The 25,561-nt window shown below is 41.1% G+C and overlaps 3 protein-coding genes and 1 long non-coding RNA gene across 4 annotated transcripts; 2 read left to right on the top strand and 2 right to left on the bottom strand.

The window, feature by feature from the left end:
* Positions 1–212: 212 nt before the first annotated feature.
* On the bottom strand, positions 213–7,543 carry LOC118091124 (GLIPR1-like protein 1). Its single transcript, XM_035127772.3, has 6 exons — positions 7,217–7,543; positions 6,236–6,481; positions 4,767–4,873; positions 2,991–3,079; positions 785–817; positions 213–699 (listed from the first exon to the last, which is right to left on the bottom strand). Exons 1-6 carry the CDS (start codon positions 7,400–7,402, stop codon positions 545–547), a joined length of 816 nt encoding a protein of 271 aa, XP_034983663.1. The 5' UTR covers positions 7,403–7,543; the 3' UTR covers positions 213–544.
* LOC148684583 (uncharacterized) lies at positions 7,401–9,531 on the top strand. Its single transcript, XR_015951761.1, has 2 exons — positions 7,401–8,093; positions 8,974–9,531. It is a non-coding gene; the product is annotated as an uncharacterized LOC148684583 (long non-coding RNA).
* On the bottom strand, positions 9,076–17,614 carry LOC118091199 (glioma pathogenesis-related protein 1-like). The gene is made up of 6 exons (XM_035127878.3): positions 17,174–17,614; positions 15,120–15,365; positions 14,691–14,797; positions 12,425–12,510; positions 9,539–9,568; positions 9,076–9,451 (listed from the first exon to the last, which is right to left on the bottom strand). Exons 1-6 carry the CDS (start codon positions 17,351–17,353, stop codon positions 9,285–9,287), a joined length of 816 nt encoding a protein of 271 aa, XP_034983769.3. The 5' UTR covers positions 17,354–17,614; the 3' UTR covers positions 9,076–9,284.
* Positions 17,615–17,726: 112 nt separating this feature from the next.
* Positions 17,727–25,189, top strand: CCDC107 (coiled-coil domain containing 107). Its single transcript, XM_035127877.3, has 6 exons — positions 17,727–18,025; positions 19,818–20,023; positions 21,377–21,443; positions 22,156–22,246; positions 23,451–23,560; positions 24,653–25,189. The coding sequence occupies exons 1-6, from the start codon at positions 17,872–17,874 to the stop codon at positions 24,940–24,942; spliced, it is 918 nt and encodes a 305-aa protein (XP_034983768.3). The 5' UTR covers positions 17,727–17,871; the 3' UTR covers positions 24,943–25,189.
* The last annotated feature ends 372 nt before the right edge of the window (positions 25,190–25,561 follow it).

The following is a 25,561-nucleotide window of genomic DNA, read 5'->3' as shown; positions in this document are numbered from 1 at the left end:
TGTAATTCTATCATTAACTTATTTTAGCAGAAACGAAACTTGGCTAGCTAACAATCACAGGACTCAGCTACTTAGCAATAATAACTGTCTCCAGCTTCTATTCTACAGCATTTTTAAAAAATCATATTAAATTTATAAAAGCAGGTATAAAACTAAAGTAGAACACTAAAAATTGTCAGTTCATAATTTTGGAAGGAGAAAAAAGACTTGTGTATAGCTTAATCATGTCAAATAATTAAGCTTATTTTAATATGCTTGATCTTTATTTTTTACATGATATTTAACATACAAGATATGACCATATATTTTATTTTATATTAATTATCTTACAGATTTAAAAAATCTTCACAATGAATCAATATGAAACAGAACTTTTTACAATTTTGAAAAAAAGAACAAAATATGATATGACGCAATAAAACAAGCCAAATTTAGTTTTACAGTATAAAACACAAGAAAATATTAGCATTTGTGTTAGTGCCCTCTGTTAGCTATATAACATACTCAAAGAAAATCGTTGTGTGTCTTATGTGCATATTGAAGATTAATGTTTTAAATTTAAACCTGGATAACGTAATTTTAAGTAGTAAACAGCTGCAAATGCTACAAACATTAATAATGGCCTTAATACCGCAACAGCAACACAGGATTCATCACATGTAATGTGGAATTCATAGGGTGGATTCCATCGTTTATAATCTATATTTTAAAAAAAGAAGGTAATTTTTACTGAATGTGAATTTTGCTCTAAATTTAAACAACAAAATAAAAATGTAATACATACTCTCATTCCTTTCTTTATCGCGTTCAGAATTTCCTGGAAAAGAGAGAAAATACATATAACAAGCAAAAGAAAGCTTTAAAAGTGTTACTATTTTACCTTGGGTCATATAACAGGGAATGGAAGAGTATTTCCATTGAATTTCATTTTCAGCATTCAAAAATGTACACAAATTTATTTGATATATAGATCACACCCGCACACCCGCTCATTGCCCCCTACCTCATAGGCTTTAAGTAGACCATAAATAACTAATGTTCATAGCCAAAGACTACGTAAAGTTCAGACAACTCCCTGTTTGTGCAGGGGGTTGCATTCTTCCCCTGCCATATTCCGGGGCTGAAAACGACATACGTGTTGGCTATTGTGCATCAAGCAAACATGCACAAAATGGTCACTGCCTGTACAACGCTACTCCCCTGGTGTCGGCAGCATATATTCTCTGCTACCGGTTATCAGAACTTCTATTGCAGGCAGAGGACCCAGTTTTGCTCACTGGGTGGGCTTGTCCACATGCAAACATTCTTTAGCTGTCAATCCACTTCCCTCCCATTCAGATTAGACTACTATGCCACACCCACACCTATCTAAATTTGTATATGAGAAGTGTGATGGCACCCAGCCAGGACCCCCCCCCCCCCGGAGTCCTGTACCATCTGGGGAAAGGAAAATTTGGACACCGCAGAGTGTAGTGCCATGTTTCCTCACATGGGAGTGAGTAACTGGAAGTAGTTTTTCACAACGCAGGGTGGGAGCCTTTATAGAGCTGGGCCTCTCTCAGGTGAGAGATGGGAAAGGAGTATTAAATAGTACAGCGGGTGTGTAAAGGACTGGCGGCTCTGAGGAGGGGGTGGAAGAGGTATTATTATTATTATTATTATTATTATTATTATTATTATTATTATTATTATTATTATTATTCTGCCCATCTGACTGGGTTGCCCCAAGCACTCTGGGCAGCTCCCAACAAAATATAAAAAACATAATGAAACATCAACCATTAAAAACTTCCCTTTGGTGGGGCAAGAGACTGATCCAGGGAAAAGAGGTAGCTATTTATGGGGTTTTATAGGTTCTGAGCAGTAAGGCCAGGGAGGAGGTGCAAGATGCAGGGTAGGAGCCAGAGCTGGAGGAAGGACAGGACGCACCAGGAGCTGTAAGTTCAGGCTTTGTCCATAAATATTTAAACTACTGGCCATCCATCCACCTTGGGCCGCGTGTGCTCAGGACAGGGTGCGGAGGATGAGCCGATTAGTGCTTCAGAGATTGGAAAATATTTTACATGTGTATATTTCTTTTATTTATTTTATTTTATTTTGCCACTAAGCCAGCCTTTTGGGGTGCCGTGAGGGAAAAGGCAGTTTGTATTATTGAATACTCCCTGGAAAACAAATGATGCAATATTAGGGAGAAACTGGGATCATGCTAGCCAGAGAGATTCTGGGATTTTCATGTGTTATAAAGTTATTTTACTCAGTATAAGAAGCAGAATTAGTATCTACCTGCGTGGGACACAGGAAGTGGGTGGTTATGCTGCATTAGTTAATTGTAAATTATAATGCCAGAGATTCTCTGCAGACCAAACATTCGCTTTGTGGTGTTATATGCTTGCTTGAGGAATAAATGTGTTATGGACATGGTTGGTGGGAATGCTTCTATGGGAAAGTGTTAGGAATGTGTTTCAAATTACTGTGAGTACAACTTCCACCTCAGTGGAAAATCTCTATCTTGTTTAGCCACTAATGATTAAAAATTATATTTTTGTACAGTATCTGATTTTTATTGTAATTTTTTATGTTTATGTGCAGTAGTCGCACTCACCCTGTGGAATGCCCTTTAATCAGATGTCAAGGAAATAAACAACCATTTGACTTTTAGAAGACATCTAAAGGCAGCCCTGTTTAGGGACGTTTTTAATGTTTGATGTTTTATCATGTTTTTAATATTCTGTTGGGAGCTGCCTGGAGCAACCCAGTCTCATAAATGGCATATAATAATCATAATAATCATAACTATCCAACTTTAAATGTAGCTATTTATAGCATCTTTCCATTTGAAATGTTCTGATATTTTGTAATAATGTATTTGTAGTTTTTAATGGTACGCTGCAAATCATTTATTTTTTTCTCAGAAGTGTTAAGCAATATAGAAATTATCTAACTAAATACATTTTTTTAAATACAGTATGATAGTTTATCATCATACTTACTACAGAGTTGATTTTGACAAGTGTCTCCTTCTGGGCACTTGCTACATGAAGTTCCTTTTTTATAAGGACGAACTCCCCGGTAATTGCCCCTACAGAACAAAATATTATATAACATTATGTATTCAGTACACAAAGCTAAACTGAAAATAAAAATGCAAGCTACTGGTCATATAATTAAAGATTTTAGATGTAATGAATAAGTTGTCTAGGTCTGGGGGCCAAATGCAGCCTTCCAGGTCTCTCTCATTTGGTCCTTGAAATTCTCCAAGGGCCTCATCAGCCCTACTCTGCACTCTTGAACGTTTTTTCTGGCTGTACTGAGCCCTTGAACTGTGATCATGCCTCTTACTTATGGTGATGGTGACGGGTGTTTGTCCACTATTCTTATTCTTCCTATTTTTTGTCTCTGGCCCTACCCGTCACTGTCATGCAGTTCCCGTAAAATTGTCTGAGAGGGAATGCAGTCCTAGGTATAAAGGCATCCACACATAACACCAAATATCACAGTGGAGTATATTGAGCTGGAAGAGTTGACAAGTCTTAGAATGTGAAGGAATGGATATAAAAAATGACTTACACAGAATAGAGCTGCCAAATATATTTAGGTACTGTATTATGCCTAGTTCAGACACACCATTGCTTTTGTTCACTAAAATTTGGGTCTCATACAGAGAATACTGAAGTGGTCCAAGTCACCCTGGTAACAATGCTCAAATGAGTGGTCTTACATTGTGAAGTTATTTAAGTTACCTTATCACAGTTCACACTATTCACTTGAACACTCTTGCAAGGGTCAGCCAGCTGTAGTAGAAACACCTGTGCTTGAACAAAGGTTAAAGCTTTCCGAAATAATCTGAAGGAAACTGCTGTAAGGGATCGATTCTTTCATTTGATCAGATACAAATGACGCATGTTCAATGCTGTAAATGTCTAGACGCACAGACATGTCTCAAACTTGTACTTTTGTGTGTTACAGAAATCAACAGTAGCAATAAATAATAGCAAGACATGTACACCTGTAAACAATGGTGGAAAGGTTGTGGGTGACAAGCATCATTTAGATATCCTGATAGATAGTGCTGGAAAGGGGTGTGTGGTGCATGTTGGCACAAATGATGTGGCGAAATGTAGTCATGGGGTCCTGGCAGCAAGAATTTTGTGGCTAGGTGGGAAAACAAGGCCCTTCAAGATAGCTTTCTTTGAAATGCTTCTTATTCCTTGCACAGGGCCAGCTAGACAGGTGGATTTGCAGTGGTAGATTTGTTAGGCATTTGTTAATGTTTCAGGACAAGCCAGACAGGACAAGCTTAAAAAGGGACCACTCTAACCAGAATGGAAGCAGGCAGTTGGCATTTAAAATCAAATGCTGACCAATCAGTTTTTAAATGGAATATTCAGTTCAGGATAGTTCACCTCTCAGGAATGAGGGTGAAAATCTTTACGAATGTCCAAATGGGAATGGGCTGGAGCTAGAAAATATATAGGGGAAGTACAGGGGAACATGATAGCAATTCAAAGAGGCCAAATCACATTTGGGCAAAATGCATATGCCAAAGATATTTGGAGAGATAGACACCATGTATAAAATATGTTTATGTCCCCAAAAAAGCTTATAAATACAGTACGTTTGAAGTCATATGGACTGTCCTGCGATGGCAGCAGAGGGGAACCTTCACCTAACATGCCTAATTTCCTCCAAATCACCTGTAGCTGCCCAACACATGCATTTTAGACTACTAAGTGTCAACACAATCTCTTTAGCATTTGTTAACTTACGTTGGAGCATAATTGCACACGAATTGCAAAATATCTCTCTTTCCATCTGCTGCTCGAGAGCAGTAAACAATAGCACAGCCAACCTTGTAAGAATCAGCCCATACAACCTGGAAAGGATATGTTTTATTATATACGATAAAGGTACAAGTTGTGTTAATAGTTACCATTTCTAACAATCAGTTTCTCTCCAGATTCCTGCCCTCACTTGGCATTTGGCTAAAGGCATCTTTATATTATATTAGAATACATACCTTATATTCAAGTACCCTAATGGGCCACAGGTGTTTATCTTATGTTCTTAAAATATATATATGTAAAATGGCGTATGATTTCTGTTCATCTTGGCCGATGGAAATATACTGTAATATCGAAAATTAAATCATTGCTCATTCATTGCTCAAGGTGAGCAACTGTATTGATCATTGTCTGTGCCAGGGAAATATGTATCCAACATATTTGTGAGGATAAAACAATGGTTTTCCAATATAAAGCAACAGAACACTATCCCCAATTAAATATTTCATTTTTATTGATGTGATTCAATTGATATAGAAGGAAGCTACAAACTCAGTAAGTTGTGTTATGAAGAGACATTTGTTAGGAAATATCATGGACTACCAAACTTCAACACAGTAACTTGTAATGCTTTGTTTTTGAATAATAGCATGGCTATTGAATAAAACACCTTTGGGCTTCCTGGCCTATTTGTCAGTAATTTGTGCTGACAGCTTAGCAATTATTTCTACTGAATTTGGGTTGTTACAATTGTTAATCAGTATTATCATACTGCTTTGTGCAACTTTAACAAACAAGGGGTACAAAAGTACTACAAACAAACATTTAATATTTCTTTTGGAGTTGTTTGTCTGCTGTGTGTCATGACCAAGGGTGTCATTTGTTTGTAAATTATACCTTTGTTGCTTTTTGCATGGGTAAACTGCACACCTGCAAAGAGCAGAACAGGACATTAAAAGAAGGGCTGTCTTAAGACAATTTGCCTTTAATGCTCATGGTAAGCACTTTGTTGCCATGCATAAGCCCTGCATCAACCTGATTTATTTGTGGAGAGATTAGACAGCATTGTGTGAAGCAAATGTTATGCCACACTTTCCAGGTCATTTCCCCATCACTTTCCTGATTGTAAAAAGTCCAATCTTTTGGGGAAGCAGGTTTGTTTTGCAAGAGCTCCAAATTAACTTTAATTGCACAGCTTGAATTTTCCAGGATGTGACTGAATCACATCAAAATATGACAGTCTGGAAGCACCCAGAGCAGGCATCCCCAAACTTCGGCCCTCCAGATGTTTTGGACTACAATTCCCATCTTCCCCGACCACTGGTCCTGTTAGCTAGGGATCATGGGAGTTGAAGGCCAAAACATCTGGAAGGCTGCAGTTTGAGGGTGCCTGACCCAGAGTCTCAAATTATTCAAGTTCTTTAATTTTCTAAGCAGATGAGGATGAAACTTACCTGAGTATAATGACCACATACTTTGGAACATGTGTGGTCATCGTAGGTATAGTATTTTACTTCACTGTTAAATGAGCTAATGGCAGCAGCAGCATTAAATGGTTTGCTGGAGGCAGATCCCCGCCATATATTTTCTCCAAATGGCCTATACTTAGTTTCAGGGTGGACTTTTCTATTTGGATTATGTCCAAAAATGCATTTCCGTCCCCATGATCTCGCTATTTTAGCTAAACCTAGATCAAAACTCTGCAAAACAGAAAAGTACCATGCACAGCTTTTAATAACATTTCCCACTTCTAGTAAATTAATGGATAACATGCCTTCAGTCTCACTAAAACAAACAAGTTCTGCCCCCTTTTAACTGTTTAGTTATGTTTTTAGATAGTTTTATTGAATGTGCTTTATTGGTTTTAATGTTACTGTAGTCACTTTGTCTTCCCTTTATGATCATATCCCTTCACACTGGTAGATCCTTTACTAGTAACTTACTTAGATATTACTCACTGGCACCACCAGTAAGTATAACTGCCAGGCTTTTAAAGAACCAGCGATCTATTCTCATGCCATCATGTGAATCAGGCATACAGCTTTCAGAGGCGGGTCAAAGGGTGTTAGTGTCAAAAGAAAAGAAAACCACAAATGACTATTCTCAGCCTCGAGCTGCTGCGGTTACTTCGCAATCTGAGGCATAAAACCTCACAAGGGGCTACTCCTTCATCCCTTCCCAGATATAACCACCACGAGCTGCCTGAGACCGTCATCTTATGCCCAAAGGCGTGACTTTCTGAAGGGTTTGCCTTTTTAAATCGTAGGCAAAGAGCCCTCCAGAAAAAAAGGTGGCGGCGGGTTCAGTGGGAAGCTTCTTCTCATAAGCGCCCAGCTGGAAGCGAGGGCTCGCCTTCCCCCGTGAGTCGCTCAGATCGTCCCCGCTGCTCTCGGCTCCCTTTCCTCCTTCCACCCCGCCGCGCCCGGGACACACACCATGTACAGCATGTTGGAAGCGGTGGGCTGGACTTCGCTGCGGTGCTTGTTGTGCGCGTTGATATACTCGTCGATGAAGGTCTTGTTGGTAATTTCGGGATAGGCGGCGAATTTCTGCGCGCCGCGCACGCCCTCGACGGCGAGCAGCCCCAGCACGACGACGACGCACGGCCAGAAGCGCCTCATGGCTGCAGCGCCGAGTTAGGGACCCGCGCGAAGAGACCGTTGCTCCCTAACGGCCTCAAGCGGCGCTACTACCTCCCGCCCCCGCGCCGAACTCCCGCTCTCCACTTAGAACGCTTCCATGCCGTTCCTTTGCTTGGTGTGACCCCACCGACTACAGAGCTCCACCTGCACGGACGAGACTTGCACGGGATGTTGAGCGTGGAGCTCAGAAACCTCTTGCTGTTTTAAACAGCACCAGCCAGTTTCGAGACTGTACCTCCATCTCCGGAACGATTCTTCTCTTTCCCGGTTTATGCACTGGATGGACCCCTCTCCCCGCCCTCCTCTCTTTTTAAAGGGGACATTTGCTGGTCCCTTTCTATCTCTCCTCTCTGTCTCTTCCGCCATTTCAGTCCATACATAGGCGAATTGGCTACTGTGGTTGTGTTAAATTCGTCTGAGCTGTAGTTTAGCCGAAATGCTACGGGGGAAGTGGCTTACTCTGGAGAATCCCAAGCAATTCCATTCAGAAGCTACTTGAGCCTAAGTAATATATATATATATTTAAGTGTTTTTCAGGTGGCTATGAATGACAGAATGCTGCAGTCGCATATTAATTCAGAGAGTTCGGACAGCAAAACCTGCCAGAACATCCAAAAAAGGATTGCAATGGAGGAGTTGAACTTGAAGACTCAGTGCAGTCGAGGAAATGGTGAATCCTTTGCTTTAATACTCATGCTCTTGGTGTGGGGAGCATTTGTTGTTCAGTCAACCTGTGCGACATGTACTACAACTCCCATCACCCCTGAGCACAGGTCTTGGTAGCAAAGGATGATGGGAGTTGTAGTCCAACAGCAGCTGGGGACCCACATTTGGGAAACCCTGGACTAGAAGATAGCCAATGCTCTTCTCTCTCCACTCCTCCCCAAGAAAAACACATTCAAATAAATTAAAAGTTTAAAACTAGACTTTGAAAAGAGACGTTGCTAAAAGAGAGAAAGCATTTTTGATCTACCTCAATATACATCCAAAAGTGTGCTGTTATAAGGATATCTAAGTGGAAGGAGTTTACATCTTGTTATGGATATTATATACAGAATATTTTTTTTACATAATTTATATCATGCACTTTCAACATAAATTCATGGCCCCAGAGTTGCGAACAGTAGGCTACTAAAAAACTATTTAAAAAAACCTTCAAGTTAACAACTGGTAATAATAAAGATAAAACAACTAAAGCAGCTACAGCCCATTTAAATAGTAAAATCAAACTCTTTTAAGTTAAAATGTTGATACTAGCAGTTTTTGAAAGCCTGGGAAAACAAATATTTTCCCTGTTGCTGAAATGGTACCGTAGTAATGCAGTTTCCAGGCAGGCTTCCTTGGAGACAACATTCCAAAGATGGGGAGCCACCACAGAATACTCCCTCACATAGTGTACATATTGAATAGAACTGGAGGTAAGAGTGAGTGGACGGGGTGGACAATAAAGTATTTATCTTATCTTTAATGTACTGTATGTGCATCTGCAGCAGCACAACTGAACGCCTTAATTTGCCCCAGCTGCAACAAAATTTGTCTTTCCTGTATAGGTCTCTACAGCCACAGCAGGCGATGCAACCTTCCAGCAGCTTGACCTCACCCCCAAAGGCGCACTCCTCCATTGTCTCCTGAGACAAACAGATGCCAACGAATTTAATACGCTTAATTTTTATTTGTACAAAATATTCAAGATAACCATATATTTTACTTTAAATTTATCTTTCCAGTTTAAAAATACTTAATATGTAACAGGTAAATTTATACAATTTGAGAAAACACAAAATAACGTGAAACAATGCAACAAAGCAAATCTACTTTAATATAAAATGCAGGAATATCTTTATCATTCATGTAAATATGCTCAGTAACCTACCCTAGTATTAAAAACTAAATCTGGATAACGGAGTTTTAAGACGTAAACAGCTGCAAATGCTACAAACATTAATAATAGCCTTAAAAGTACAACAGCGATGCAGAAGTCATCACATCTAAACTCGAATTCATTGGATGGATTCCATTGTGAATAGCCTATTTTTCAAAAATGTAAAAAAGTTTTACTGAATTTGAATTTTGTTCTTGAAGTAAATTAAAGTATAAAACAAATGTAATACATACGGTTGTTTACTTCATCACGTTTAGGATTTCCTGCAAAAGGGAAATAGTTGTAACAAGTGAAAAAAGGCTTTAAAAATGTTAGCATTTTGCTATTTTATTTTCAGCCATATGGCAGGAAATGTGAAAGCATTTCCATTAAATTTCAACATCCAAAATTTACAGTGATTTATTTGATAAATAGACTTACCCCAAGTCTATTAGGTTTTAAGTTAAGAGTAGGGTAAGTAACCAATTTTGATAACAAAATTACAGTGAAATTCTGCCACACCACTGCCCCCCAATACTGATGGTTTGAAGGCTCAGATTGTAGTCTATCTGCTGCCCTGCCTATAACCTTTCTTCTATAATCTGGAAGCTGAAAGGAAGAAGTTATTTTATTTGGTTTTCAGTAATACCTTGTCCAGAGGCTCCTTAAAAAGTCTCCTCTCCCTACCTTTAAAGGGAGTAGTGATCAAATTGGTTTTGGACCCGCTATCCATGTTCTAGCTTTATAACCAGAAATGCCATGTGACTGCCACATCCAAGCCATGGCTCTGGAATAAAACTGACCTGCATCCCATCTTGAATTTGCCAATTTTCTAATCCCCTGGTAAGAGTACAGCATTCTGTGGAATTTTACAAGAAATTTGGATCCAGGAATGAACCTGATACCTAACTCAGAGAGTTCCATCTGTTAGATTCCAAAGGACAGCTGAGTCTATGCCTGCAGGGGAAAATGTGGTCTTTATCTGAGGCCAGAATCACTGCCATGTGCAAATAGCAAGAAAAGGATGAGTGTTCCCACCTTCTTAGGTGGTAGCTTGCCAGTATGAAAGCAGCTGGGAAAATGACTGGAGGAGAGGGATCATGGGCAGACACTTCCTGTTTTTCATGCACATGATGCAGTATTGTTGACCATGGTTGCTTAAGTGATCTTCTGGAATGTGACCCTTGACAAGAACTTGGCAGACCCAGGGGCAGAACACTAAATGGAGGGAGCACCCTCAATTACTTGTAGTGATGAGTTTTGTTAGGAAACCCAAGCACCTACAGTACCCCTAGTATTTCAGAGTCTCATGCTACTTGCCCCTCTATACAGAATACAGAGCACCCACCCAGTGTTTCTGCACTACCTCACAGATATTCAGTGTTATATAGGTGGTATACACGGGGACTCTGCTTGTTCACCAGTCAGAAGGGAAACCTTACTATCACCAGGAGTGGACTTTGCTTTGGGGTCTAGACATTTGTATCTGCTTTAGCCCTTAGAAAACACCTCAGAGAAATCCAGTGTCAGTGGCTAGATTAGTACCTTAGCATCCCTTGGCAGAGGAAAGATTTGTCTCCCCTAATACCTATTTCAACCTCTTGGCAAATGCCCACGAGGGAAGGAAAAAAATAACAGAAAGATTGTAGGGAATTGTGAGGTGAGCAAGTATGGCTAAAATCTTGTTTCCATAGTTTAAGTAGGACTGAGATTGGAAGAGTATCTGCTCTCCCACACAGGAAGGTTATTGAAAGCCTGTGCAAGAGTTTTGGTCCTGTCTACAGCAGTTTGAAACCCCGTGACAGGGTGAGCTCCCATTGCTCGGTCCCTGCTCCTGCCAAGCTAGCTGTTTGAAAGCATGAAGTGCAAGTAAATAAATAGGTACCACTCCAGCAGGAAGGTAAATGGCATTTCCGTGTTCTGCTCTGGTTTCACCAGAAGCAGCTTAGTCATGCTGACCACATGACCCGGAAGCTGTACGCCAGCTCCCTGGGCCAGTAATGCTAGATGAGCGCCGCAACCCCAGAGTAATCCGTAACTGGACCTAGCGGTTAGGGGTCCCTTTACCTTTTTACTGGCGTGGATGGGAGGAGTAACCTAGTCCAGGAGGTTCTCCTCTGCTGTAATAAGACTTTTTATTGCATTTCGGGTAGGAAGGATGCTCTTTTGTTTATGCAAAAGGCATTTTCAGCCTGTAATATTTCAAATAAAAATATAGCTTCATGATTCAGGCGCATGTAATTTCACTAAAGCAAAAAGCAGTTCTTATTCTACACTATAATTCTATGCATTCAGATAGGACCCCGGATTAGGTGACAATGTCATGATCTGTTGTGTTTAACTAGCCTAGAATATTGCATTATCAGGCAGTGCACACAGTGGGGGCTACCACCACAATCATTAGACACCTTTCAAAACCAGAGACATGGACAAAGTACATCTAATAACAGGCAAAAACTTGTTTATCCAGTAACCAACAGATACATACTGTAATAATTTTTGATGAGCTAGCAACTAACAGGGAGCACTGTGTTTTCTCACTTATCTTTAGCTCTAATCAAAAGGCACTTTATGTATCCTTGGAATCACATACTTTTCTAACATCCAGTCATTTGTAAAGCTCTAAACATGAACACAGATTAATCAGTAAAATATCTGAACATGGTTTCTTGAATCATGAATGGAACTACTAATACTGGTAGGTATAATGGAATGTTCCATTTTGTTTCTCTACACTAGCTCAGTACTAGTACTGGCAAATATTTTAAGGACTGCTTTTCAGGAATGAATGAAAATGCAACTCTGCACTCTACAGCACCCAGAGACACTGACCTCCTGTGAGATCCCTCTCAAAAGCTAGGTTACATACCGGTAGATTAAAGAAGGAAGCAACTGTTGTCTCTCTACTGCAACAGTGTACCAAACGACAATTATTCCCCTTTTCCCAAAGGATTGACTGACAGACATGGGACAAAGCAAAGAGGTGAATACCAGAACTCTACTAGCCTTTCCTGCGTTCCATGCCTTAAGCACATTAGAATGTCCTGCTAGAGGTGATATACATGGAACCCAAAAACCGGCATATTTGATAGTTTAAATCATCTTTTTTCATGAACATTTGCATCATTCACTATACTTACTACAGAGTCTGTTGTGACACTTGTCGCCTTCTGGGCAGTTACTACATGACGTTCCTGGTTTATATGGTCGAACTCCAACTTTCATCCTAGAGAACAAAAGTTTATGAAGGTAATAACAAATTAAGTACACAAAGTTACTGAAAAATAAAACGAAGGCTATGATAAATATAAAAGTTACAGATGCTAACAAATTGTGAAGAGTGGACAACTTCAGTCCTGGGCGCTGAATGCATCCCTCTAAGCCTTTCTATCCTGGCTTTACAGTTCTGCCTGGGCCACACTCCCTTCCAGCTTTGCACTGGCCAGAAAACTAAGAAATGTGGATATGAATGGGTTGTAGAGACCTCTCACTTTTCATGGCTGGCAGGAGTGACCAGTGTGGTGCTGCAGGCCTACCCTTCTGATACAGTACTGACATCACTGCCGCTTAACAGGATGAAGCAAAGGCAAGATTGGGTTGTGAGGGAACAGCAGTGGAGTAAATCCAGTGTTTTCGCTGGTGCACCCATGTAACCAAAATCTTGCTGCTGCCCTGTCAAAGTGCCAATGTCACCAGTGTTGGCTCTGCAACACTGGTCTATTTGCTTGGGTCTCTCTTGGTCACTGGAATGTAGCATACTGTACAAAAGTAAATGTTTCATCTACCGCCATGCCCTCCTTTGCCTCTGGCCCCACTCACTGTACGTATAATGCCCCAGAAGTTCACCTGTGAGCAAGTGCAGCCCTCATGTAGGGGGTTGGATTGGTGACCTACAAGGTTTGTGTAGTAAAGTTGCAAAGGCGTATCTGTGGTATTATTATTTATTAACTTTAGTTGCTTGTTACCTAAAGGTCTCCAAGTGACTTACAACACTGTTAAAAACACAAAAAATGGTAGTCAAAACTACAAAAAGTGCCATTGTCAAAAAGTTATTTTGGTCTAAGTTTTCATGGACCAGAGCCCACTTTCTTGGGTGCATGAAGCTGATTTGGTGATTCTCCTGGAATGTCAAGTATTTCCCCAGCACCTAGTACAGTACATGATTATTTAAGCGGAGATACTGAGGACTGAACCAAGAAACATCTTCATGGAAGGATGCATTATATTATTGATGTCTCCTCCCTGCTAGGGAGACAACATACCATACTTTCCCGTCTATAAGGCGCCCCCTATTTTTGGGGACTCAAATTTAAGAAAATGGGGGGAGGGGAGAGATGGCTCAGAGCTGTTGAGCTTTTTGCAGAGGACTGCCCAGTTTTACAGCTTGTTGGGGTTTTTTTTTTGCCCAAAATCGCTCACACGCAGCATCAACGCTGACAATCACCGGCAGCAGACAATCGCCCACTTGCCACAGCGACAGCCAATCACAAACAGACCCTTCCCCAATAAAAAATTTCTTACCCGACTGAGAAAAGCTGTTTGCTGGCAATCGCGCGTGTCCCAGAACAGCCGCCGCCAATCGTGGCAGCGACAGCCAATCAACAGCAGTATTTGCTACAGAAGCCAATCACCAACCCAATTAGAGAAGCAGCAGCCAATCCAAAGCAGCCCTTCTAGCATTGTTGTTGACAAGCTCCTGCTTGCAGCTGCAGCCAATCACCCGTCCACCCCATACACTATCCTTGTATTAGACGAGGCAAGTTTTTGAACATAATTTTAGAGTAAAAAACCCTCGTCTTATACAGTACATGGAAAAATACAGTACTTATAATACAATAAAATTTTTAACTATTGTTGTAACAGAATTGTGAATGTCTTTTTAATCACATTTTGTATGTAACAATTTGGATAACAGAAATTGTTAATCATAGAAATGGCTGGAAAGCAGCAGTTGAGTATTCTGTTTGCTTTGCAATCAACAGTAAAAGATGCAATACATACATAAAGAAAGCAATCCAATCTCTTTTACAGCAGGCTAGGGAGGTTTGGATTAGGAAAGGGTGTACCTTTGCCCAGCCCTACAGGCCTGTCAGCTTCCTTCTGGTTGCTGCCAGTGGGGTGATGCCTGTGGGGTTCCCACTGATAGCAGTTTTAAACGGGTGGGGAGGGACTGAGCTGCCACCTACATGCTGCAAGAGGCTGGCACAGTGATATATATGCCTGTCCTGTACTTTCTGTCCCAGTCATTGTGCATGGCAAAACTGCAGATGCACCAATGGCTCTGCAGCTCTGTAAAGAGCAGTTAAGATTGCTCCTTAATTCAACTGTGAATACTCATGCAATTCTGCAAGTTAGAACACTGTGTGTAAACACAAGTTTGGATCTCTTTAACATTCGTTAACTTACGATGGACCATAATTGCACACAAATGTCACACTTCTCCTCCTTCCATCTTGTGATTTACGACAGAAGATGACAGCACAGCCAACTTTATAAGTATTAGCCGAAACAATCTGGAAAAAAGTAGATTATATAATATAAACTAAGTTATGTAATATTCAGTTGCTCTTCACACTCCTCTCTTTATTGTCATTTGGCTAAAGGTACCTTTATGTTTTATGTTAGTATTCAATCATCCTGGTTGACATAAAAGATGTATGTAAATAGAATACTATTTCTGTTAATTTGGGGGTGATAACTGTTAAATCTTTGGTGTCTGATTAACAGCTGTACTCATTATTTGCATGTACCAGGAAAATGTGTAACCTTAAGGTGCTTCTGTTTCTGAAGATAGATAAATGGTTGGCAATCTGACCAGCAAAAAATACAACTTACCTGAAGATAATGTTTACATAGCATTTCACATGTGTTGCTGCTGTAGTTGTAGTATAATACTTGAGCATGAAATATTGAAATAGGAATAGCAGGATCAAATGATTTACTTTTGGCAGGTGCCCTGTACATAGTTTCTCCAAACGGCCTAAATGCATGATCAGGATGAATATTATTAATTGGGTTATGTTCAAATATGCATTTCTTTCCCCATTCTCTGGCTATTTTAGCTAAGGCGAGATCAAATGTCTGCAAAATACAAAAGTATCACACACAGCTATTAATTATTTTTGTTATACAGTAAATGCAACGATGTCACATTTTCAGTTTAGTCAAAATTCAGATTACGAGTCTTTCTTTCAATACCTTTCCCACTGAGCTCTCAAACAATGTCTTCCTTTACATATAAAAAAGACATATGACACAGCCCTCATTGGTGGATTTGTATTGCCTTAGCACAATCCTGGATTTGCATGAAATCAGAGTGGGGTAGGTGGAGTACACCCACCAATGAATGACCTGGCATGGGAAAACCAGTGGTTTAAAACAACAGCAGAAGTTAAAGTGAAGTAGAGATGGAGAGAACTGATAGGAAAATAGCAGTTTTAAAGATGACAGAGGTTTGAATAAAGCAGGGATGGAGGGGCACAAAGGAAAATGGCAGTTTTAAACAATGACCCTGCCCAGGTAAGGAAATAGCAGTTGAAACCAAGGTTTGAGTACAGTGATATTATTCACTTTTGTGTTCTACCCATCACTGCTATTCCTGGTTAAACACTTGTCGGGTCTTCTCACTGCCCTCAATAGCAGCCAACACTGGCTGCCTGAGGTAGGCACCCCCCCCCCACTACCCCACTTGTAGGGCAGCCATGGTTTGCTTCTCAAAAACGTCCAATGTTCATTGACTATCCTTAAGATGCAGTGGATGACAGTGGAAGTTTCTCCCATTCAAGGCCAAAGGGGAAGCTGGGGGAGGGGTTCACCTCTCCAGCGGCCCCGCAAATCGTCTTGCCTCCCTTCACGGGCGTAGCCAGGTATTATTTTTTGGGAGGGGGAGCAGAACCGAGCTATCTGTGACACAATTGGTCAGAGTGAAGGATTCACATTTATTTCCCCAGGGCCGGATTTTGGTTTGATGAGGCCCTAAGCTACTGAAGGTAATGGGGCTGTCCTTTGTCAACAACAAATTGTTGCTGTTTTTGTGTGTTGAATATACCGGTATGCTATATGGTAATTTATGGACCTAATAGGTATCTAGGGATGCGGATGGCGCTCTGGTTTAAATCAGAAGGTTGGCGGTTCGAATCCCCGCGACAGGGTGAGCTCCCGTTCAGTCCCAGCTCCTGCCCACTTAGCAGTTCAAAAGCACGTCAAGTGCAAGTAGATAAATAGGTACCGCTCCGGTGGGAAGGTAAATGGCGTTTCTGTGCGCTGCTCTGGTTCGCCAGAAGCGGCTTAGTCATGCAGGCCACATGACCCGGAAGCTGTCTGCGGACAAACACCGGCTCCCTCGGCCTATAGAACAAGATGAGTGCGCAACCCGAGAGTCGTTCGCGACTGGACCTAACGGTCAGGGTTGCCTTTACCTTTTAATAGGTATCTAATACCAGTGATATTTTAGGGAGCAGGCTAGCAGGCAGAGCCCATTACTTACATCATAGGAGCCTACACAACACAAAACACTGTTGCTGTATGTAGGTTTTATTTTATTTGTTTTTTAAATTATATTTTGGAAATGTATATCCAGTTTTGTTTTTTCCTTTAAATTTTTTGGGGCTCCCAAGAGAGTGGGACCCTAAGGTATAGCTCAGGCATAGGCAAACTCGGCCCTCCAGAAGTTTTGGGACTACAACTCCCATCATCCCTGACCACTTGTCCTGCTAGCTAGGGGTGATGGGAGTTGTAGTTCCAAAACATCTGGAGGGCCGAATTTGCCTATGCCTGCTATACCTTGTTTGGGTTATTCGTAGATACAGCACTGCCCCCTGCCTGCACACCCACACCCCGGCTTCGCCCACAACTCCCTTTCCTCCTTCCACCCCGCGCCGGGGACACACCATGTACAGCATGTTGGAAGCAGTGGGCTGGACCCTGGCGCGGAAGTTGTTGTGGGCGTCCAGGTACTGACGGATAAAGGTCTGGTCAGTAATCTGGGGGTAGGTTCGGAATTTCTGCTGGATGGGCTCCTCCTCGGGGACGACCAGCCCCAAGACGAGCCACGGCCACAACCGCCTCATGGCCGCCGCGCCCTGACAGGAACGCGCGGGCTGGACAGAGCGCGCAGCGACCGTTGCCCTAACGGTCTCCGCCTCGGGATGATGTTCCCGCCCACAGGAAGAGGGATACAGTAAAGGCAATCGGAAGTAGCCGCGCAGATTTCCCCTCCGCTAAGTTTTCCTCAGAGAGCCGATTAGGCCCCGAGTTGAACTAGCTAACATCGCTCTCTAATTTCCTATGAAGGCAAAAGGCGCTTCGCTTTTCCGTGTCGCCTGGAGCCCGCCAGGGGGCACCAGAAAGGAAAAGCGGAGGCGTCGCGGGGCCGGAAGTGACCCTTCCCACGTTTATGGTTTCCTCGCCCAACTTCCCTCGCTCCTGACTCTCGCTTTCCCCAGGCGTCTTTCCGGTGGACGAAGCCGACACGAACCGCTCGACGATTCCCGGCTGGCCGAGGGCCGTTTGCCGCCCTCTGCTTCTCCTTTCGGTTGTTTCCTCCGCTGCTGCCGTTCTTGCTGCTCCTTTCCCCGCTGCCATCGCGATGGTGCTGTCGTCGGTGCAGCAAGTGTTCATCTCCGTCTTGCTGGTGCTCTGCGTTTTCGTGGTCATGCCGAGGATGTTCGGCGGAAGCGGCAGGTCCCCGCGAGGGGCCAAGGCCTCCCCTGGTCGCCACGATCTCCATCAGCAGCGCCACGGTATGTGGTGTCAGCCACCTTCCCCTTCCCCGTCCCATCCCTTCAGTCCGGTTACAGAGGGAAACGAGGGAGCTTCATTAGACTAGTTAGCGAACGGTGTTTTTCTTTCAAGAAGTTCATTTTTGCAAGCCATCTTCCTTAAGTCCCGCCCCCATTTTAAAAGATTTTTTTGCTGTAAAGGTAGGCATGGGTGATACTGGAGGAGAAAGGTGATGCTGGGCATTAACGGTCATTGGCGTCTCTTATGTTGTTAGTGTGCTACAAAGAGCAACTTTTGGATGTTACCTTCCCCCTTTAACTCATTAATTCTTCTTCTTCTTCTTCTTCTTCTTCTTCTTCTTCTTCTTCTTCTTCTTCTTCTTCTTCTTCTTCTTCTTCTTCTTCTTCTTCTTCAACAATAATGTTTCGAGTGGTAGTATTGAATTAGTCCCAAGGAAGGTGAAAAACTGGTGTTTTCTGCCTTTTATGCATTCTGGGAAACACAACTTCTAGGGTATAGATGGGCAGAATGAGAAAAACCCACTTTTGTTTCTATGTTCTTAATATTGATAAAGTCTTGGAAGATCATTATTTTCAGGGGGAAAGCCTGGCTAACTTCCTTTTGGCCTAAAATCCATCAAGAAAATTAGAAATTAAAACTTCAGACATTTCTATAGCAGCATGAGGTATGTCTCCTTAGTTCAGATTTAAGCTATCTTTTTTTGTGTGGGATGCGGGTGGCACTGTGGGTTAAACCACAGAGCCTAGGGCTTGCTGATCAGAAGGTCAGCGGTTCGAATCCCTGCGACGGGGTGAGCTCCTGTTGCTTGGTCCCTGCTCCTGCCAACCTACCAGTAGCAGTTCAAAAGCACATCAGAGTGCAAGTAGATAAATAGGTACCACTCCAGCTTTTCCATTATAACAAGATGGCTAAAGTATAGAAGTCTTTCAAGCTCCAGCAGGACATAAAATCAAACAAAATGTCAACATACAGTATAGCACAAAATGAAATTAAAACATTCCCAGCCAATTCCTGTGTCTTATGTGACTCTGACCGCAGAGCTCCATCTGCAAAGAGGAGACTTATAAGAGTTTTTAAGAGGGGCTAATTTTAAGAGTGGAGTGGAGAAGCCTCTTGCCATGTTCATTAGCATCAGCCAATCTCACATTAATACATTGAGGCTGTACCTAGAATTGCTTATCACAGTGAAGCTTATTTCTCCATGCTGCAGAACAATTCTCTTCTTCACAGACTTGAGCACTTCTCATGTTTTTTATTTCCACCTGTTTGTATGTGCATATATGTAGCAGTAGCATCCCAAGGATTTATTGAAAGAAATAATAGATTTATGATCATGTGTGTGGTTGAAGAGGATGATCTGAATTTTATAATTCATTATGTCAGACTTTTTCCACCTGGGTTATAGAATGTAAGATTTGCGATATAAAGTCCACAGGATGCTTAAGTATCCATTTCTCTATACTTAAAACTCACGTTTCATCCTGAGTTGCTTTCAGGCAAGTATCCCACCTTCCTGCCATTTGGGAACCTTTGGGAGGAGCTGGGGAAAGCTGAATGAATTGTCATTGGAGCGTTTGAAATCTGTGACGTGTTCTGATTGTAATAAAAATGACCTGAGGGGTAAATGCGGGGTCGCACTTACTCCACAGGCTTTGCAGGTCAAAGTATCTGTCTGTCTTTCTTTTCCCCTTTTGCTATTCTTTCCTACACTCATGAGTAAACCCCACACATGTATGTATTACACACATGTATGTATGTATTACACACATGTATGTATGATTTGTTTTTCAGGTGGATCTGAGAGAATCTTGCAGTCACAGATGAATTCAGAGGGTTCTGAAAGCAAAACATACCAAAGCATCCAACAAATGAGAAATGCAATGGAGAAGGAGTTGAAGACTGAGAGGACTAGAGGGAATGGCAAAGACTTTGCTTTAACACTCATGCCCTTGTATGCTGTTGGTGTGGGTGTATTTGCTTTATACAAGTTCTTAAAGGTAACTATTAGTAAGCAAGAGAATTTATGATCCACGTAATTGTACAGAACTGGGATTTGTTCAGTCATGTGCGTAATGATAATGCCACAAACATGCCCCACTCCCAAACAACTTTGGAACAATGCAGGAAAAGGTGATGATAATGATGCCTTTGCACATAGCTTTTAGAACAGTCTCTGTTCTGATGCAAAGCAGAAACAAGACAAGATTCCCTCACTGCGAGAAGTGAAGTTACAGGGAACTAGGCAGAGGGCCTTCTCAGTAGTGGCGTCCGCCCCATGGAACGTCCTCCCATCAGATGTCAAAGAAATTAACAACTATCTGACATTTAGAAGACATCTGAAGGCAGCCCTGTTTAGGGAAGTTTTTAATGACTGATCTTTTAATGTATTTTTAATCTTTTGTTGGAAGCCACCCAGAATGGCTGGGGAAACCCAGCCAGATGTGCAGGGTATAAATTACTGCTACTACTACTACTACTATTTAGGATGCCACATCCTCCCCTCACCACCATATTCAACTGAGACCCCTCAAGTAGCTTCCTACTTTATGCGCCAGCAGGCAGTAAAACAAACATAGCCGCAAGCTATGCCTAGAAAAATTATTGCCTACAAAACGGAGAGAAGTCAACAGCAAAGCCAACTGGAGTTGGAGGTGGTTGGGCCTTTCCGACTCTACCAAGTGCTCTGCTCCAAAGCTAGAATAAGCATTAAACTCATTCCTCTGTCTGTGTAATGGTGGCAACCCCTTGCTTAGAAGGTTGCCTGCATCACAGGAAAGGGTGTCTACAGATAGTGCAAGTGGAAATGATAACCAAGCAGAGAAGTGTATTTCTCCAGCAACACTTGAAATATTCATTGGCATACTAGGTTCTCCCATCCAAGTACTAACCAGGCCTGACCCTGCTTAGCTTCCGAGATCAGACGAAATCGGGCGTGTTCAGGGTAGTATGGCCATAGACAGTGGGAATTTTAATCGTAGCAGTGGGAATTTTAATCTTAGGATTGTATCTGGAATAAGAAATTATACTAAAATCGGTATGACTAAATCAGTAAAACTGAACTGTAAGTTAAAACATCATGACTAGGAAGGGACTAGTTTTCAGCTTAGTTCAACTGGAAACTTTGGATTGATGCTGGTTTTGTCATAGTGAAGTCAGTGAGAATAAAGAGGCTGGAACCTAAATTAAGCAGATGGGGAAATATATTTTGGATTACACTATATTTCCAAGATAAAGTATTATTACCTGCCTCGTGTCTTCACATTAATTTAAATGAGTGAAACATTTTCTTGAGGTTTAGTTATTTTCAATATTAAAAGCTTTTGTGGTAAATTTTGTTTACTTTTTTGTAGATGAAATCTCAAGAGGAAAGCTTGTCCAAGAAAGAAAAAACTACAGAAGTTAAGACAAAAGAAACAGGTAGAAGTTTGTTCAGAAATCTCAGGCCTAGAGATCTTTATCATATAGTTTGGACATAGTAGTTCAGGCAATCACACCTCAGCTTAAGAAGCTTGATAGATTTTTTTCTACAGCCCTTCTCTTCCCGTTTGTGTGAACAGCAATCAAATTGCTAGAATTGTATAATCTTAATTGCTTTTTGGGCTGCTGTTTTTCGAGTTGAGTGCATTCCTGAAAATGCATTCCACTCACTGCTTACTGATAGTTATGGCAAAGCTGCTTTGTATCATTATTCCTTAGCACAGACTAGAGCAATCTACTTTGGAGAACAGAATTCTTGGGAGTGTTGATAATGTGGGGGAATGCATTACTTAATGTGTATTTGGTTTTTAGGAAAAAATGTCTGTCAGATCAAATGCTGCTCATTTAATCAAATAAGTGAAGCTGTTTTTTCCTAGCAAATTTTGCTGGTAAAATGGCCTTTTCAAATTTTCTCTTCATTATATTATTTATTGTGCAGTCCCAGGCATGTTTATCCTGAAGTAAATTCTACTGAGTTCAGTGAAACTTAGTTTTTTTATTATTATTAAAAAATACGGTAGGTTTAAGATTACAGCCCTTGAATGCTTTAGTCCAATTACATAGCTCCTCTTGAAAAGTAGATATATAGATTATTGGTTTTTAAATACCTATTAGCAACACTGATTTAAAAAGTATTTGTTCTCACTTGTAGAACGCCAGCTTATGGAGTTGGAGCAACATCTAGCACAGACAGAGAAAATGTTAAATTCTCTATTGAATCAGTTAGATCCACTTTCAAGCTGGTGAGTATTTTGGTGGAGATTTGATTTAGTAATATTTCAGCTCTCAAGACAATTGTGAATTGGTAAATGTGATTAAACATCACAAGAATATTAGCATGTGAATTGCCTTGCTGTCTCCATATTTTCTGCATTAACAATAATTGACAATATAAAAAATAATAATCCTGGAACAATCTTTACACTCCCTTCCTAGACCCTAAATAGCATTCTGGCAAGGCAGGCTACACAAGATTGGATGAGTAATTCAAATTACAAGGTGCCAATGTTAAGTTTTCTTCATACAGGCTTTTCATGCATTTGGAGTACTTATAGATCTGAATATTTTACGATTGAAAAATAAATTATACCAGTATCACTTGAATGATCCATTTAAACATTTTATTAGACTAACAGTGGTAGATAAGTACAGTAGATGAGAGTATGAGTATATCTTGGACATCTTCTTTTGCATGTGTCTTGAGCAATATTAAGGTAAAGGTGAAGGTAAAGGGACCCCTGACCATTTGGTCCAGTTGTGACCGACTCTGGGGTTGTGCGCTCATCTCGCATTATTGGCCGAGGGAGCCAGCGTATAGTTTCCAGGTCATGTGGCCAGCATGACAAAGCCACTTCTGGCGAACCAGAGCAGCACACGGAAATGCTGTTTACCTTCCCGCCGTTTACCTTCCTATTTATCTACTTGCATTTTGATGTGCTTTCAAACTGCTAGGTTGGCAGGAGCTGGGACCGAGCAACGGGAGCTCACCCCGCCACAGGGATTCAAACCGCTGACCTTCTGATCAGCAAGCCCTAGGCTCAGTGGTTTAACCCAAAGAGCCACCTGGGTCCCTTATCATGAGCAATATTACATAGATCCATTTATCTGGCCACATCATGGCAGATGCAGTTAGGTTTTGTGCCTGTATTATCAATACAATGTTGTTTGCTTCTTTGCACTTGCCAGTTTGTGTCTGTGGTTTTAATCTGGATTGCAGAATCCTGACAGCAGGAGAATTCCTATTGCTTCCTTGATGTGATGAAAGGTGGTCCCTAGTGACTGGCATAGTTGAAAGATGTTTCCACAACCTGTCTGATTTTTAAGTGCTGTCATAAGAATATATAATTAAGAGTTTTCTTATAAGAGGGCTAGAAAAAGTATTTTGGTGGCATATTAACAGCTGTTCCCTATTACTACCTGCTGACTTTTCAATTAATTTCATGTCAGCATTAATGCCTTGGCTTCGGAACAGAAAGATGAAATTATGGTACAGCTTGAGTCCATTAGGAAGCTGATGAAAGAAAGTGGATTGGACAAATCAACAATGAAACCAGAAGGTACTTACATGTTTAATATGTTAAAATCACACTGTAATAACCCCTGCTTGAGACTCTGGCTGAAGGTTTTGCATATGATTTTGCAGGTCTTGACATATTTGTATGACTTGGTGGTATAGTGTAGTATTGTTCTTTCTAAGCAATTAGAGGGCACAGCATACCTTCCCATTAGCTCAGGGGTGGGGAAACTTTTTAGCCCAGGAGGCCAAATTGCTATTTGTCCCCACCTATGTTGTCCAGCTTCAACAGCCGGGCTGTCCTGCCAACCTGTCCCAAGTCCTTGTCCAGTAGTTTCCAAGTGTCTAACACTCAGCTGTTTGTTGGACACTTGGGGACCACAGTGCTGAGCATAGGGCTGGGAGCACAGTCAGCTAATTTAGCAGGCTTGAACTCACTGCCCATAGGCTGTGACTTCAACCCTGCTTTCTGCATAAATCAGTGGTGCTATTGAGTTTGCCATGGAATACTTAGGCATGCAGCTGATCCAGCTGTGCCGCTACCTGACCATATATGACATAAGGCAGAACTTTCCAAACTGTGTCGCAACATGTGTAGGGGTGTTGTGTGAACACTTCCTGTGCTCCTCCCAGCGCTGGAAAGAGGTTAGTTTAACCTCTGTTTTGCTAGTAAAACTGAATTACTGTGTTGTGAAATGATGCATGTCTAAAAAGTGTGTCACCAACATGAAAAGTTTGGAAAGCTTTGACATAAGGTGTAGGGCCGATAGGTGTGGTTTGGGGAAAACAGGGGAGGACAGGCCAAAGGTTGCCCACCCTTTCATTACATTATTAGTGGATGCAGATCTGCAGCTTCTATGGTGTTCCTCACTCATTTTTATAGAGGAAGATGGACCTGTGAATTATCTAAATATTTGTTTATGCTACAGAACAAAAGAAACATGACTTACAATTTAATAGACAAGTTAAAGAACTGTATACTTTAATGTAGTGTATACTGCCATCTAATAAAGCTGGTTGCTCATTTGCAATTCTCTGATAGCAGCTCTGTTTTAATTATTATATACACAGTGGACTTAATTATAATTTTAAATCTCTCATTTTCTCCCCTCCCCGTTTTTTTTTGGAAATTCAGACGTTAGCCACACTTGCCAAGAGCGGCTTGAAGATCTTATTCAGTCATTCAGTTCACATCCTGAGGCAGAGATGGGTGAGGGTGATAATGAAAACTGTGGGCATAAAGAGCTGTTTGAAGATATTGAGGAACACTGTGATGAAGAGGTGCATAAGCACTATGATCATGAGTTCTTGCTTAGTCCAACAGAAGACCCAAAGAAGATGGAAGATGATGAAGTAATTGATCAAGAAACAGCAGAACCAGAGACTGGGTTAAGACGACGTATTAAAAATGAATTAGATAGATAAGATAAATCATATTTAAAAACTTGTGATGAATTATTGCACATATTATAATGCACTTTTAAATTATTATGGAACAGGTTCACATTTGCTGCAATATGCATTGATACAATATATTTATGAAACTTTTCTATTTATTCTATATAAAGGTATTTCTGTATTTATTACACTAAAAGCTCTATATAGTATTCCACTACACTGTAAAGATGCAACATTTTTTTTACAACTATTAAAGTCAAGGAATGGTAACAGATTATGTTGTATACATTTTTTTTCAATTTCTTACTTTTAAAGTCTACATGTTTCACATGAATGTCTCAACAGAAAAGATTTTGAGCCAATACTGTGTACTGACAAGCAGTGAGTCCTGTTTTGTTTTTCTTTTGTTATGAAACAATTGAAATACTCTGGAAACTTTATATAATTCACTGTGGAAAGGTACAGTACTGGGATAGCTTAGTTGGTAGAGCATGAGCCTCGTGTTGGGTGAAAAATTCCTGCATTGCAGGGAGTTGGTCCCTTCCAACTGTACAATTCTATGATTCTGTTACCTCAATCTTAATAATTTTTGCCAGCCTCCCTGAAAATTGTATAGAGCATCAGAAGTACTGAAAAACTGACTAGC

The sequence above is a fragment of the Zootoca vivipara genome, chromosome 9 (genome assembly GCF_965207765.1).
Source record: "Zootoca vivipara chromosome 9, rZooViv2.hap1.1, whole genome shotgun sequence".
In the NCBI taxonomy this organism is placed as follows: Eukaryota; Metazoa; Chordata; class Lepidosauria; order Squamata; family Lacertidae; genus Zootoca; species Zootoca vivipara.
Note: the sequence above shows the minus strand (reverse complement) of the source record. Positions and strands in the feature narration are given on the sequence as shown.